The sequence below is a fragment of the Lissotriton vulgaris genome, chromosome 5, assembly GCF_964263255.1.
Source record: "Lissotriton vulgaris chromosome 5, aLisVul1.2, whole genome shotgun sequence".
NCBI classification, from domain to species: domain Eukaryota; kingdom Metazoa; phylum Chordata; class Amphibia; order Caudata; family Salamandridae; genus Lissotriton; species Lissotriton vulgaris.
The window spans coordinates 662806044-662820488 of record NC_141693.1 but is presented as its reverse complement, the minus strand read 5'-3'; the positions used below and the strand labels follow the sequence as shown (position 1 = coordinate 662820488).

Sequence of the window (14445 nt, the reverse complement as noted above, 5' to 3'; positions counted from 1 at the left end):
TTTGAAAAGGGAAAGGTGTAAATAAAAATACGGAAAGCACACGAGAAACCAATATCTCACGTCAGTCAGGTGCGAGACACGCAACCTGCTTGCAAAGCGCTCACCTAGCGAGGTGTCAGCAGATTCACCCGTCAATCACATCTTGCTGCGGAGAGGAGAGACGGCCATTGTGTGCTTTCACCTCCATAGTTTGAGGGATGCACAACCCTACCTGTCCTGGCCTCCCCGAGAAGAGCCCATCTCTCCGGCCCAATTCTTACAGGGCTGCCCTTCCTCATTCTCCCGAGAAGGGTCAGTTCTTACAATCCTGGTCTGTCCTCGCAGAGGTTCTTAAATACAGGGGTATATTTACAAGCCCCCCCGTCCCTGCAACATCACATTTCTTGATGTTGTGGTGATGATAGGGGCTTTGCCTTATTCACAAGGTGGCGTTAAGCCTAATGTGGTTTAACGCCACTTTGTGAATAAGGCACACTTTCACGCTATGCTTAGTGTGAAAGAGGTGGGCAATGGGTGATGTGTGTGTTCCACCGCAACACCCATTGATTTTGACGCTGCCCCATATTTACAATGGTGGCGTAAATATGGAGCATCACCAAAATTAAGACCAGGGAAAACCTGGGCCTACCCTGGCGCAACTTGGTGAAATGTTGAATTTCTCCATGTTTTTGCTGTTTCCATGTGCGCTGCGTTGTACAGCACACATAGAAACAGAAAAACACCATTGGTTGTTTATGTGAGGGAAGGTGTCCCTTCCTGCACATAAACAATCATTTAAATAAAATGAGGTTTTGCAACTTCTATGTGTGCTGCATCAAGCATAGAATAGAAGCTTCAAAACACCATTTCAGATTGTTTATGTGCAGGAAGGGACACCTTCCTGCACATAAACAATAATTTCCCTCAACACAAGCACTCTTGCATTATAGTGCACAGGTCCCTGCATTGGCACTAGGCAGCTAAATTAGCTCCAGCGCAGGGGAAAACACAAGGCTGTGCCTTATTCTTGTAAATATGGTGCAGCCCTGTGTTTCAGAAGTGGCGGCCGTGGCGTTAAGCCAAGGAGGCTACCCCCACTTCCTTGTAAATATGCCTCACAGTTCTGTCCCTCTCTCCCTCTCCTCTGCAGACCTTTCCTTTGCACAGGGGTCTTCAACCAGCAGCTTGTGAGCTACTATAGCTCTCTAGCTACCGCTGAATAGCTCACCTGTGTGCAGCCCATCTTATCAAATTAGAAAGCTCTTACTTGGTTGGAATATTATGCATATAAAAATTTGAGATTATACAATATTAATAATATTAGTAGCTCTCATTGCGTTTCATTGAACATAAGTAGCTCTCAGTGCAGAAAAGATTGGAGACCCCTGCGGAGCACGAACTGTCCACAATTGTCCTCAGCGGGGCTTGTTTTTTCATCTGACTCTTTTTCTCTCCCTAAAACAGCTCTCTTTTACATTGCTATCTGTCCCTATCTATCATCAGGGGCTCTTTTTTACTCCTGCACCTCTAAGTGCCGGATTAAACCCTGCGGAGACCACTAGGCACTCAAAAGTTCGGGCCCCCCTCACAAATTATCTCCTAATACAGAATGCACCAGATTTGTTTTACAAACTGACAGCTGCCTGAAAATGAGCTTTTAAGAGATAAACTGTTGTGCGAATCTGATGTCTCTGGTTTGTGTATTTTTTGTTGTTAGTGGGTACATTACATGAATACAGTATTTTCTCTATAGATTCTTTCATGTAAAGTTTCTGTTTCTTTGAGTTGATTCGCTTTTTTCTATCTTTTGGAAACAATATTTAAGAAAGCTTGATTGTTGTTTTCTTTCAAGAAAATTTTAATATTATTTTGACCCGCTGTCACGGGCCCCTTGTTTTCAATTGGTTTGCAGTGCGAGTCCCCACTTTGTGTTTTAAGTGACTTCCTCCCTCCAATAAATTCATGCAATTTCAAATGCCGACAGTACACCATGTTTACCTTCCTGCCCATATTTTCCTTTCATATAGGACACAACCATTAAAAGTGTTCCCTTCAAGGGGGTCCCTTCATCCATACATCATATCGAAGTTCCTTGAATAATGGATAGTCCATAGATGCCAGGCCTGGTACCGACTGTTGGTACTTTTATGAGTGGACGGGGAATCGCATGCTGGTCCATTTCTGAGGGACTCTGGTACTGACTGCTGGTAGATTTCTGAGGGGGGTCTGCTTCCGAATGCTGGTAGATTTCTGAAGGGGTCGGGTACTGACTGCTGGTGTCGTTTTCTGAAAGGGTCTGGTACTCACTGGTGTAGTTTTCTGAAGGGTCCTGGTAGCGACTGCTGGTAGTTTTCGGAAGGGGGCTCATGCTACTGGTACTTTTCTGTAGGGGCCAACGTATCGACTGCTTGTACCGTTTCACAGGGGTTTGGTATCAACTGCTAGCAGTTTTCTGAATGGAACTGGTACCGACTGCTGGTAGTTTTCTGAGGGGGCCTGGTACTGACTGGCGGCAGTTTTCTGAGTGGGCCTGTTACCGACTGCTGATAGTTTTCTGAGGGGCAGAGGTGCCGAATGCTGGTAATTTTCTCAGGGGGTCTGGTTCTGACTCTTGGTAGTTTTCTAAGGGGGCCTGGAACCGACTGCTAGTAGTTTTCATAAAGTGTCAGGTTCCGACTGCTGGTAGTTTTCTGAAAGGGCCTAGTACAGACTGCTGGTACTTTCCTGAGAGAGCCCAGGTATCGACTGCTGGTACAGTTTTGAAGGGGCCTGGTACCGACTGCTGGTGGTTTTCTGAGTGGGCCTAGTACCGACTGCTAGTAGTTTTCTGAAAGGGTCTAGTACAGACTGCTGGTACTTTCCTGAGAGAGCCCAAGTATCGACTGCTGGTACAGTTTTGAAGGGGCCTGGTACCGACTGCTGGTAGTTTTCTGAAAGGGCCTGATACCAACTGCTGGTTGTTTTCTGAGGGGGCCTGGTAATGACTGCTGGTAGTTTTCGGAAAGGGCCAGATACATACTACTAGTAGTTTTCTGAGGTGGCCTCGTACCGACTGCTGGTAGTTTTCTGAAAGGGCCAGGTACTGACTGCTGGTGGTTTTCTGAAAGGTCCTGGTACTGACTGCTGGTAGTTTTCTGAAAGGGCCAGGTACTGACTGCTGGTGGTTTTCTGAAAGGTTCTGGTACCGACTGCTGGTAGTTTTCGGAAGGGGGCTCATACTACTGGTACTTTTCTGTAGGGGCCAACGTATCGACTGCTTGTACCGTTTCACAGGGGTTTGGTATCAACTGCTAGCAGTTTTCTGAATGGAACTGGTACTGACTGCTGGTAGTTTTCTGAGGGGTCCTGGTACTGACTGGTGGCAGTTGTCTGAGTGGGCCTGTTACCAACTGCTGATAGTTTTCTGAGGGGCAGAGGTGCCGAATGCTGGTAATTTTCTCAGGGGGTCTGGTTCTGACTCTTGGTAGTTTTCTAAGGGGGTCTGGAACCGACTGCTAGTAGTTTTCATAAAGTGTCAGGTTCCGACTGCTGGTAGTTTTCTGAAAGGGCCTAGTACAGACTGCTGGTACTTTCCTGAGAGAGCCCAGGTATCGACTGCTGGTACAGTTTTGAAGGGACCTGGTACCGACTGCTGGTAGTTTTCTGAGTGGGCCTAGTACCGACTGCTAGTAGTTTTCTGAAAGGGCCTAGTACAGATTGCTGGTACTTTCCTGAGAGAGCCCAAGTATCGACTGCTGGTACAGTTTTGAAGGGGCCTGGTACCGACTGCTGGTAGTTTTCTGAAAGGGCCTGATACCAACTGCTGGTTGTTTTCTGAGGGGGCCTGGTAATGACTGCTGGTAGTTTTCGGAAAGGGCCAGATACATACTACTAGTAGTTTTCTGAGGTGGCCTGGTACCGACTGCTGGTAGTGTTCTGAAAGGGCCAGGTACTGACTGCTGGTGGTTTTCTGAAAGGTCCTGGTACTGACTGCTGGTAGTTTTCTGAAAGGGCCAAGTACTGACTGCTGGTGGTTTTCTGAAAGGTCCTGGTACCGACTGCTGGTAGTTTTCGGAAGGGGGCTCATACTACTGGTACTTTTCTGTAGGGGCCAACGTATCGACTGCTTGTACCGTTTCACAGGGGTTTGGTATCAACTGCTAGCAGTTTTCTGAATGGAACTGGTACCGACTGCTGGTAGTTTTCTGAGGGGGCCTGGTACTGACTGGTGGCAGTTGTCTGAGTGGGCCTGTTACCGACTGCTGATAGTTTTCTGAGGGGCAGAGGTGCCGAATGCTGGTAATTTTCTCAGGGGGTCTTGTTCTGACTCTTGGTAGTTTTCTAAGGGGGCCTGGAACCGACTGCTAGTAGTTTTCATAAAGTGTCAGGTTCCGACTGCTGGTAGTTTTCTGAAAGGGCCTAGTACAGACTGCTGGTACTTTCCTGAGAGAGCCCAGGTATCGACTGCTGGTACAGTTTTGAAGGGGCCTGGTACCGACTGCTGGTAGTTTTCTGAAAGGGCCTGATACCAACTGCTGGTTGTTTTCTGAGGGGGCCTAGTAATGACTGCTGGTAGTTTTCGGAAAGGGCAGATACATACTACTAGTAGTTTTCTGAGGTGGCCTCGTACCGACTGCTGGTAGTTTTCTGAAAGGGCCAGGTACAGACTGCTGGTGGTTTTCTGAAAGGTCCTGGTACTGACTGCTGGTAGTTTTCTGAAAAGGCCAGGTACTGACTGCTGGTGGTTTTCTAAAAGGTTCTGGTACCGACTGCTGGTAGTTTTCGGAAGGGGGCTCATACTACTGGTACTTTTCTGTAGGGGCCAACGTATCGACTGCTTGTACCGTTTCACAGGGGTTTGGTATCAACTGCTAGCAGTTTTCTGAATGGAACTGGTACTGACTGCTGGTAGTTTTCTGAGGGGTCCTGGTACTGACTGGTGGCAGTTGTCTGAGTGGGCCTGTTACCAACTGCTGATAGTTTTCTGAGGGGCAGAGGTGCCGAATGCTGGTAATTTTCTCAGGGGGTCTGGTTCTGACTCTTGGTAGTTTTCTAAGGGGGCCTGGAACCGACTGCTAGTAGTTTTCATAAAGTGTCAGGTTCCGACTGCTGGTAGTTTTCTGAAAGGGCCTAGTACAGACTGCTGGTACTTTCCTGAGAGAGCCCAGGTATCGACTGCTGGTACAGTTTTGAAGGGGCCTGGTACCGACCGCTGATAGTTTTCTGAGAGGGCCTATACCGACTGCTAGTAGTTTTCTGAAAGGGCCTAGTACAGATTGCTGGTACTTTCCTGAGAGAGCCCAAGTATCGACTGCTGGTACAGTTTTGAAGGGGCCTGGTACCGACTGCTGGTAGTTTTCTGAAAGGGCCTGATACCAACTGCTGGTTGTTTTCTGAGGGGGCCTGGTAATGACTGCTGGTAGTTTTCGGAAAGGGCCAGATACATACTACTAGTAGTTTTCTGAGGTGGCCTGGTACCGACTGCTGGTAGTGTTCTGAAAGGGCCAGGTACTGACTGCTGGTGGTTTTCTGAAAGGTCCTGGTACTGACTGCTGGTAGTTTTCTGAAAGGGCCAAGTACTGACTGCTGGTGGTTTTCTGAAAGGTCCTGGTACCGACTGCTGGTAGTTTTCGTAAGGGGGCTCATACTACTGGTACTTTTCTGTAGGGGCCAACGTATCGACTGCTTGTACCGTTTCACAGGGGTTTGGTATCAACTGCTAGCAGTTTTCTGAATGGAACTGGTACCGACTGCTGGTAGTTTTCTGAGGGGGCCTGGTCTTGACTGGTGGCAGTTGTCTGAGTGGGCCTGTTACCGACTGCTGATAGTTTTCTGAGGGGCAGAGGTGCCGAATGCTGGTAATTTTCTCAGGGGGTCTGGTTCTGACTCTTGGTAGTTTTCTAAGGGGGCCTGGAACCGACTGCTAGTAGTTTTCATAAAGTGTCAGGTTCCGACTGCTGGTAGTTTTCTGAAAGGGCCTAGTACACACTGCTGGTACTTTCCTGAGAGAGCCCAGGTATCAACTGCTGGTACAGTTTTGAAGGGGCCTGGTACCGACCGCTGGTAGTTTTCTGAGAGGGCCTAGTACCGACTGCTAGTAGTTTTCTGAAAGGGCCTAGTACAGATTGCTGGTACTTTCCTGAGAGAGCCTAAGTATCGACTGCTGGTACAGTTTTGAAGGGGCCTGGTACCGACTGCTGGTAGTTTTCTGAAAGGGCCTGATACCAACTGCTGGTTGTTTTCTGAGGGGGCCTGGTAATGACTGCTGGTAGTTTTCGGAAAGGGCCAGATACATACTACTAGTAGTTTTCTGAGGTGGCCTGGTACCGACTGCTGGTAGTTTTCTGAAAGGGCCAGGTACTGACTGCTGGTGGTTTTCTGAAAGGTCCTGGTACTGACTGCTGGTAGTTTTCTGAAAGGGCCAGGTACTGACTGCTCGTGGTTTTCTGAAAGGTCCTGGTACCGACTGCTGGTAGTTTTCTGAAAGGTCCTGGTACCGACTGCTGGTAGTTTTCTGAAAGGGCCAGGTCCAGACTGGTGGTAGTATTCTTAGCGGGCTTGGTACTGACTGCTAGTAGTTTTCTGAGGGGGTCTGGTACTACCTGCTGCCGCTGGTCGTTTTCTGAGGGGGCCTGGTACTGGAGTACTGGAGGTACTTTACTGAGGGGACAGAAAGTGCCGGGAAGTGCGCACACACTCGCGCCGGCTTGCCAGGAGCACGAGCCTGTCAACCCCATTTAATAATTCAGCTCTCCTGATGACTTTAATAGATCTGTGGAAGGGAAGCTCTTGAAAATAAAATGCCTGACGCTCGACAAAGAGATAAATGAGCGCGGAGAGGGGCGCTGCGGCCTGCAAGGCCGTACATCATCCCAAAACACATTGCAACTTTATCTTCCTGTCACGGAGGGTAATTTAAGGCCCTTAATCAGTTAGCTTCAGCGCTGCATTACCCATTGGGTGCAAAATGAGGCCCGGCCTCGTCCAATCTGTTGCAATCAAAGTAGCATCATTGTAATATTGCAGGTATGCAGGGAAGCGCAGGGGTCAGGGGCAGTTCAGCCCACACGAGCTCTACATGGGAGTGAATATATATATGCATAATGGGATTGTGGGGGAAGCTGATGCCTTCTGGTCTTGGCGTCATTAACAGATGATAGCTGGATGCTGAGGATGGCAGTAGCTAACAATCCCCGCGCGGAAAAGGTGCCCAAAATTGGGCACACAAATTTAGCATAACATGATTTTTTGCATAATTTGCTGGCCAAAACTGTTGCTCTCTTTCCCGCCACAGGTGGGACCCCTAGAAACGCCAGCCTCAATAGTAGGTCAGAAGATTGCGGGATACATGCCTGTCTCGGAATTCTCAGGGTTGGGCAAGGTGTTGCAGACTTCACAGTTTTACCTCCTGACTTAAAAAAAAAACAAAGGGCATATTTACAAGGGCTTTATCTCCGCTTTCTTGGCTTAAAAAGCCAGAAAAGAAGAGATGAAACTATTGCCCTATTTACAAGAGGGTGCTAACATGCATAATCGCATGTTAGACCGTTTTTCCCAGCGCCTCCCTTTGCATCTCTAATGAGATTCAAAGTGTGCGTCACTGGGCGTACCCCGGATGGACTACCTTGCAAATATCACTGATGTTCACACTGCGATATTTACAAGACTGCCCCTGCATTTTAGCACACACTAGTTTTTGGAGAGAACTGCTGTTTTCTCCAAAAACTAACGTCTGCTAAAATGCAGACTTACCTATCCCTAAAATTGTGGAGGATTATGCTGATACGACCCTGTGGGTCGTAGCAGCAAAGTTATCTCCGTTTTGCAGGGAACATCACTGAAAAACCAGCGGTATTCCCTGCAAAACGGAGATAACGTCGCTATCTGTGGAATTTTCATCGCCCTGGAGAAACGCGTTGTTAATAACCCGCTACCAGGGCGATAAATTCCAGAGATAGCCTGCGATAACAAAATTATCGCTAAGCGCGGCCGTTGATAATATGCCCCCAAGAAGTAAACCCAAGATTTGACAAAGAACTGTGGTAACTAAAAATCTTGAAACTCCTGTAGTCAGTGGCAAAGTATTGCAGTCCAAAATTGGGTAGCCGAGCACAGTCAGATTCACTGGGCCTGACCTTTGAGTAACAGGCCATGTTATCATCATGTCACACTGATGTTCTGGACCTGAACGCACGCTGTTACCTAAGCCTAACCATTAGAGTTCTCTGGCATGGAGCTCTCACAGTGCATTTTGATACTTTGGGTCTCGACTTGAGAGTTCCCTGCATCACATGTTGTTTCTTTGGCTGTAGGGCACTTCCACCTAAGTGCCAACTCTTCTCTCCAGTTTTCTGTCTTCAAACCATGTTGATGAACCAGTAACCCCACAGGAGAAACTGCAAGCCTATGGCTCTCAAAACCACCGATACATTCTTTCTGTCCTGGAACCTCCATGTCTGCCCCTCTTCATACACACCCCAAAAACCTGCCTCGCTTCCCTGCGTGAACAGTTTCCTGGCTGAGAGCCTCACTACGCTATACAAGAAACCACCAGGATCAAACTAATAAATATGAGAGTATCCAACACAAACACAAGGTCATCCACAAAATCCATACTCAAAGGGGCCCAATGCACAAGCCTTTGGGACACCCACACCACATGTCAACACACGCCAAGTGTATATAGACATGCATCTCAGCGACAGTGCGGACAACTCCACTGACATAATACTCAACATAAATGTAACAGCTACACCCAATCCTCAAAAAGTGGTCCCCATGCTCCCTTTCTCCAGGTTGCAAAATATATCTATTCACAGCACTGCCATGCAGGAATATCCAGAGTTGTTTGTCAGTAAAGTGTTTCCAGTGGCAGATGTGCATTATATGCATATTAATTTTATAACCTAGCATTTTCCTGTCCTTGACAACTTGAGAATTATTGGATGGCACAGTATATCTGGAAACTGAGCATCACCTCAGACATATAAGTGATGGAAGTACCACAATATTTCGTAAGCCTTGGGCTTGGACTTTGTAAATTCTCAAATACAAATAGATTTCAAATTACCCTGAGACTCAGTGTCTTTTTAAGAGAGTTCTTATGCATCAAGTATCGGTTAGTGATCTAGCTCTAGCAAATTTCTAAAATGTTTCAGCCGAACACCTCCAGGCCTTCCTTCCGGAATAGGGTGATAGCTCAGTAGCGTCCAGGGTCCATGTCCCTGTATGTCCTAGCTGATGTCTGAATCCATAAGAATGAATGGTGATGTAATACAAGGTTGGTGTTTGATTGTGTTTGATGTGGAGTGGAAGAATCTAGATCATAGTTAGTAGAAGGATGAAGCCTTTTCTCATCTAAATATTGCTGAACAGAAAAGCTTAGGTAGGTGGGAAAATGATGTGGGTGGCACTTTATATAGCCCCTCTCCCCTCCGTCGTTGCCACACAGTGGATTAACAATATAGTCCACTGTATTATGTTAGGTCAGGTTTTTTGTTCTTTATAAAGTCAAATACAAATATAAGTCTTGACGTCTCGAAAATGTCTCATTTATCCCAAGTAAGCCCACAAGCACCTATATCGTTTATTGATTGATTGATTGATTGATTGATTTTCGAGTATAATATAGCGCAGACTAGACCCGAAGGTATCAGAGCGCTTTACAGTTTTGCACAGCGTTGAAGTAGTGTGGCTCACTGGTTAGAGGCGGCAGACCCGAGAGCAGAGGACGGCCCGGGACCAGGGTTCGATTCCCAGCACGGCAGGTTTCTGGACCAGGGTCAGCGGACTCGATAATTCTCTCGCCTCGGTGCCCACTCTGATCAGCAATCACACTCGGCAACTCTGGGCATTAGCTTGCCTCATCTTCACTAACGGCCCCACCAGACCGCCGATGGGGTCTCACCCTGGAGATACCCATTAAGGGACCATCTCTCAGGGAAGCCAGGAAGGGTTTCGCAGCGGTCGAAGCGCCTTGGGACCCTCCGGGTAAGTAGTGCGCTATATAAAATGCCTATACATACAGCAACATTTAAAGGACTACATAAACGAAAAAATACAGGGTAGAAATATAAAAAGGATGGTGTAGTAGATGGCCCAAATAATTCGGGGATAGCGATGTTAAGTTGCTACAGAGGTAGTAGGAGTAAATGCAGTTATTTCAGAGGTAATGATGTTTATTTAGGCTCTTTGAAGGCTGAGGAGGAAGTGTATCCAGGAACATTGGTTATTTTAGGAGGTAGGGTTCACTTATTTGTTGGGGACAGGCAGTTTAAGTTTTTTTTTCTTATTTCCCATACTTAGATGGTCACCGACAAACTCAAGAAAGAAGTAAAACGTGTCAACAACCTAATTCCCGCCTGTTTCGGATTTCACACCTTTTTAGTCGGCTACACTTTTTAGTGGCATTCATAGGAAAAGTGTCATCGAGTCCCTAAAGCATAGCTGTATTTTACACACAAGTCGGCTCTGTGCGTCTCCAGAGCTGCACGTGTGAAACAACAAAAAGAAAAGATCAACTGCACCAAAACCTGTTAATTAACAGAAATCTCCAGGGTCTTCGTGCTCTGCTTTTTAAAAATAGGTGGATACTTTCTCGGTGGGGACAGTGTTTTACGTCTTTAAGAAAGATCCCATGGTTAGGCAGAGGGAAGGCCTTCCCTGAATGAAACCACTTCAAATAAGGTCTTGAGTTAGAAAATCTTCTTAAGTACTTTTAAACAAAGCGCTTCAAAGAACGACATGAATGAGAAGGCGCTGCATTAGCAATTGGTCCTAGTATGAGTAATGTTCAACTATGAAATGAGCACAAAACAGAAAGAAAATGGGACGGTGCACGAATTAATAAGAAACATAAGAAGGGGTATGATTAATCATTTCGGTGGATGTATGGAATTATCCCTTGTACATATGACATGTCGCGAGACTGTCTGGCTCTAAATCGCCCCAATTGACATGTGCGCTACTTTGGTGCAATTGATGAGCAGGCTGAACGTCTGATTAAAGGGATGTAAAACCAGGTGAGCATGAGGGTGAGTGCATGTGTGTGTGGGCTACCATTGTATGCCTATGTCAAACTGAGTCACTGAATGAATGGACGAGGAGAGCATGTATCTATTATTAGCAGAGGCACATATGGGCTGCACCTCTGTGTTGAACAACGTCCCCTACACACAGTTGTGGTTTAGTGTACATCTCCAGTCAGAGAAGGGCGGCCTCAGCTCTGTTGGCAATAGGTGGTGTTGGCCCTGTGATGCACCAAGGATGCACATTTATTGTTATCATCAAAAAGACATACACTAGTCCCTAACTTCTATAAACTCTCCTTTGCCCATCGGTGACTTTGAAAAGAAAGACTCTCAGGAGCAGCATTATGGCTATTAGCATTAGCTTATTTGAATCACTCCAGCACAGGAGATTAAAATATACACGTTTAATGAAACCACCCCAACTATGGGCATCATTTCAACTCTATTTAAAGTGGTCAATGCTGCCCTCGTGACAATACAACATTGGCAGCCTGTTCCTTCCATCTGCGGTAGCATCGCCATGTTAATGAAGTTTACCTGCCTCATTCAGTCTCATTTTTTTATTTTTATTTTTTAGTTTTACAGAGTGTTATATAGCGCGAACTTGACCCGAAGGTATCGGTTATCATAGCGCTTTACATAGCACCAGTTGCGTTACATGAGGACACATTCATTTTTGTTAGGCAGGGGGATGATTTGGTGATTTGCCCAGAATCACAGGATGGTCAGCGACATTGCCAAGACTTGACCCCGGTTCCCCAGATTCGAGGCCGACCGCCCTAGCCATTAGGCCAACTCACTCTCATGAGTAAAGGCCTTGGTCTCATCTCGTTAGGCCCAATGAAATGGTATTTCCTTGAGTCCTCAATCTGTAACTGAGCAGCCTGCTGCATTGTGTTCAAGATGCTCAGCAAGAGAGGTACCTAGCTTAAAGCTTCGGATCAGCATTTTTACACCACAATTTCTCTAAATATTGTTCAGGCACTTCTCGACTTCTCTTCAACAATGCTTCCATGAGTTTAGGCTACGTGAATTGGTGGCCATGCTTTCAAAGTGCATGCTTCCAAGACACGGCATTCACAAGGCCCTAAGGTCTGGGCTCATAAGCCAGTATTTTATTGTTTTACGACTTATTCTCCTATATTGCTGTCATACCTTGAGAGAACCCAATAAATTCGCAATAAAATTACATAAGGAGCAGGTTGAACTTATGAATTATTGTATCTGTAAGTCTACAATATATTACTAAGGGGATGGGTAGTAAACTTAATATATGAACAAGTGAATATGCAGGCAGGGTTCAAGTAGGTTGCATTAGTTCCTGGGTAAATGAGTATTTGAGCAAAGTGAATGCATATATACGTAAATGCATGGGCACATTGAATGCGTGTTGAAGTGAATGTAAGACTAGATTGACCATATGAGATAGTATGTTTGGGGCGTCTCTACTAGTACTGTGGGCATCTACTAGCCAGCACTTGATTCAGAGCGAGTTCTAAAGAGACAAGCACTTCATGCTTTCTTGCAGATATCAGAGAGAAGTGTAATCTTGAGCCAAGATAATGTGGCAAGGTTCCACAGCGTAGCTGGCAAGACTTCTAGGCCTCCATTGTACTATGAGTGAAGCGTGATGGCTATATGTGCCAAGAAGGGCAATTCATTTGGGTTTAGCTGTTGGGGTTGGGGGGTGAGGAAGCAGTGTGGGAGAAGAATCTGTGTGCATTGCATGAGGTCTTGAAGATTAAAATGTACTCGTTACTGAATGCACCAGCAGTAAAAAGAATAAGAAAACAGGAGAAATGAAACGACCTAAAAAAATTAGTGGGCAACAAACTGGGGGAAAATAACACATGAAATCGGGGACCCATAGAACGCATGCAAAGAATTTAGATACAGGTTCTTCGGAGTCACAGTAGCTGGGCACGTGATTAGGAGATTCAAGTTTGGATAACTGGCATTAGTACTGGAGAATCTCTAGGGATGACTTCTCAGATGGATCTGACCATTGGAGCCAAAGGCTCATAAAATTGCATGACTTGGGCAAATCAACTGAAGGGTGGCGGGCATATCTGCCTTACCCACAACCAAGATCCTAGCAAACCAGACCTTGAAACGCCACCAGAACTATGTAGAACAGAATATAAAGCATTGTAACTGCTCGTCAAGTTTATTTTGTTGGCGACTAATAGCATTTCTCTTTGTCCCTCTTTTCCTTTCGCTTTGTTTTGCTTTCCTGCCTTCCGATTCCCCATCTGTAGCAGAAAAGAAGTGGTTTACAGATGAGCCGGAGAATGCCTATACCCGGAACCTGCAGATCAAGCCCATAAACAGTCACATGGCCAACCAAATCAACCAGTACAAATCGACCAACAGTTTGATCCCACCAATCCGGGAAGTGGAGGACGAATGTTGACTGGCGGGAAGAACAGAACTATTTTTTTAAAGTCCGATAAACTTCATAAAATTGGTGGATGTGACTCATTTCTCTCTTACTCACCGAATCACAAGTGGAAAGTTTATACAAAGCAAAGGTGTTGCAAACAAACAGGAGGATTAAAGAAACACCGACACCGGTAGATGGAACGCTCACTACGTCTGCCTTGAATATTGCTTCCATGTATTTTGGACAAATAAAAAGATATTTCATTTATATATGAACATAATCAAAAATAGTCATGTATAGCCTCTAGCGTTTTAAATTATTTTTATTTATTAGAAGAGAGAATATATTTTTTTTCTTTTCACTGTCGAGTATCTTCCCTTTGGATTTATGGTTGTTCGGTGGCCATTCTCCCAAAAGCTCGTCTCATCTTTCCATCTCTGTCTCATAAAGGAGAAGGACCCAGAGAGGAGAGACAAACAAAAAGAAAAGAAAAAAAAACAAACAGGAGAAAAAATATCTAACATGTATTTTAAAAAAAATTCCAAAATCTAAAAAAATATGCTCACAAATGTGTTTCATCACTGGAGGACGTGTATAACCAGCTCTGAATAAATGGGAATTCTTTATTTTCAAGGTTGAACGTCCTATTTTTGTCGAATTAAGTGTCTCTTGTTAAAACATATTTCGCCATCTGAAGCAAAGGCTCTGAATGATAACTTGGCCAAGTGAACTTCAGTGAAAAGCGAGGCAAAATACTGGCTCCTGGAACGCATGCGGGGTTCAACATATCATGATATAGTACCGAAATGCAAACACTGTGTAAAGATCAATATATATCAATGCCTGTCTGGAGAAAGAGTTTCTCCAAGGTGAAGAGTGTCTGGTCAACTGAGCCTCCTTATGTAACATTAGGAACTGTTCCAGAATCTGGTAATAGCATGGCATGCGGGAGCAACAAGAAGGCTCAGGCCTACAAGCGGAATGGTCAAGACCCAAAAGCCATACTCATGTTTTTGTCCATGTAAATGCGAAATGTTTGACTATAGTCTGCCTTCATCCGTTAGAAAATGACAT

At 45.6% G+C, this 14445-nt stretch overlaps 1 protein-coding gene across 8 annotated transcripts in view; it reads left to right on the top strand.

Moving 5' to 3' along the window:
- KCNMA1 (potassium calcium-activated channel subfamily M alpha 1) overlaps positions 1–14004 on the top strand; it is a 1464982-nt gene extending 1450978 nt beyond the window's left edge. For 5 of the 8 annotated variants that reach the window (XM_086922098.1, XM_086922094.1, XM_086922100.1 and 2 more), the window contains one exon: positions 13247–14004. In XM_086922098.1, the coding sequence (XP_086778224.1) occupies positions 13247–13271 (25 nt within the window). In that variant the 3' untranslated portion in view covers positions 13272–14004. The remainder of the gene's footprint in view (positions 1–13246) is intronic. The other 3 variants (XM_086922095.1, XM_086922093.1, XM_086922102.1) reach the window with 1 other exon arrangement.
- The last annotated feature ends 441 nt before the right edge of the window (positions 14005–14445 follow it).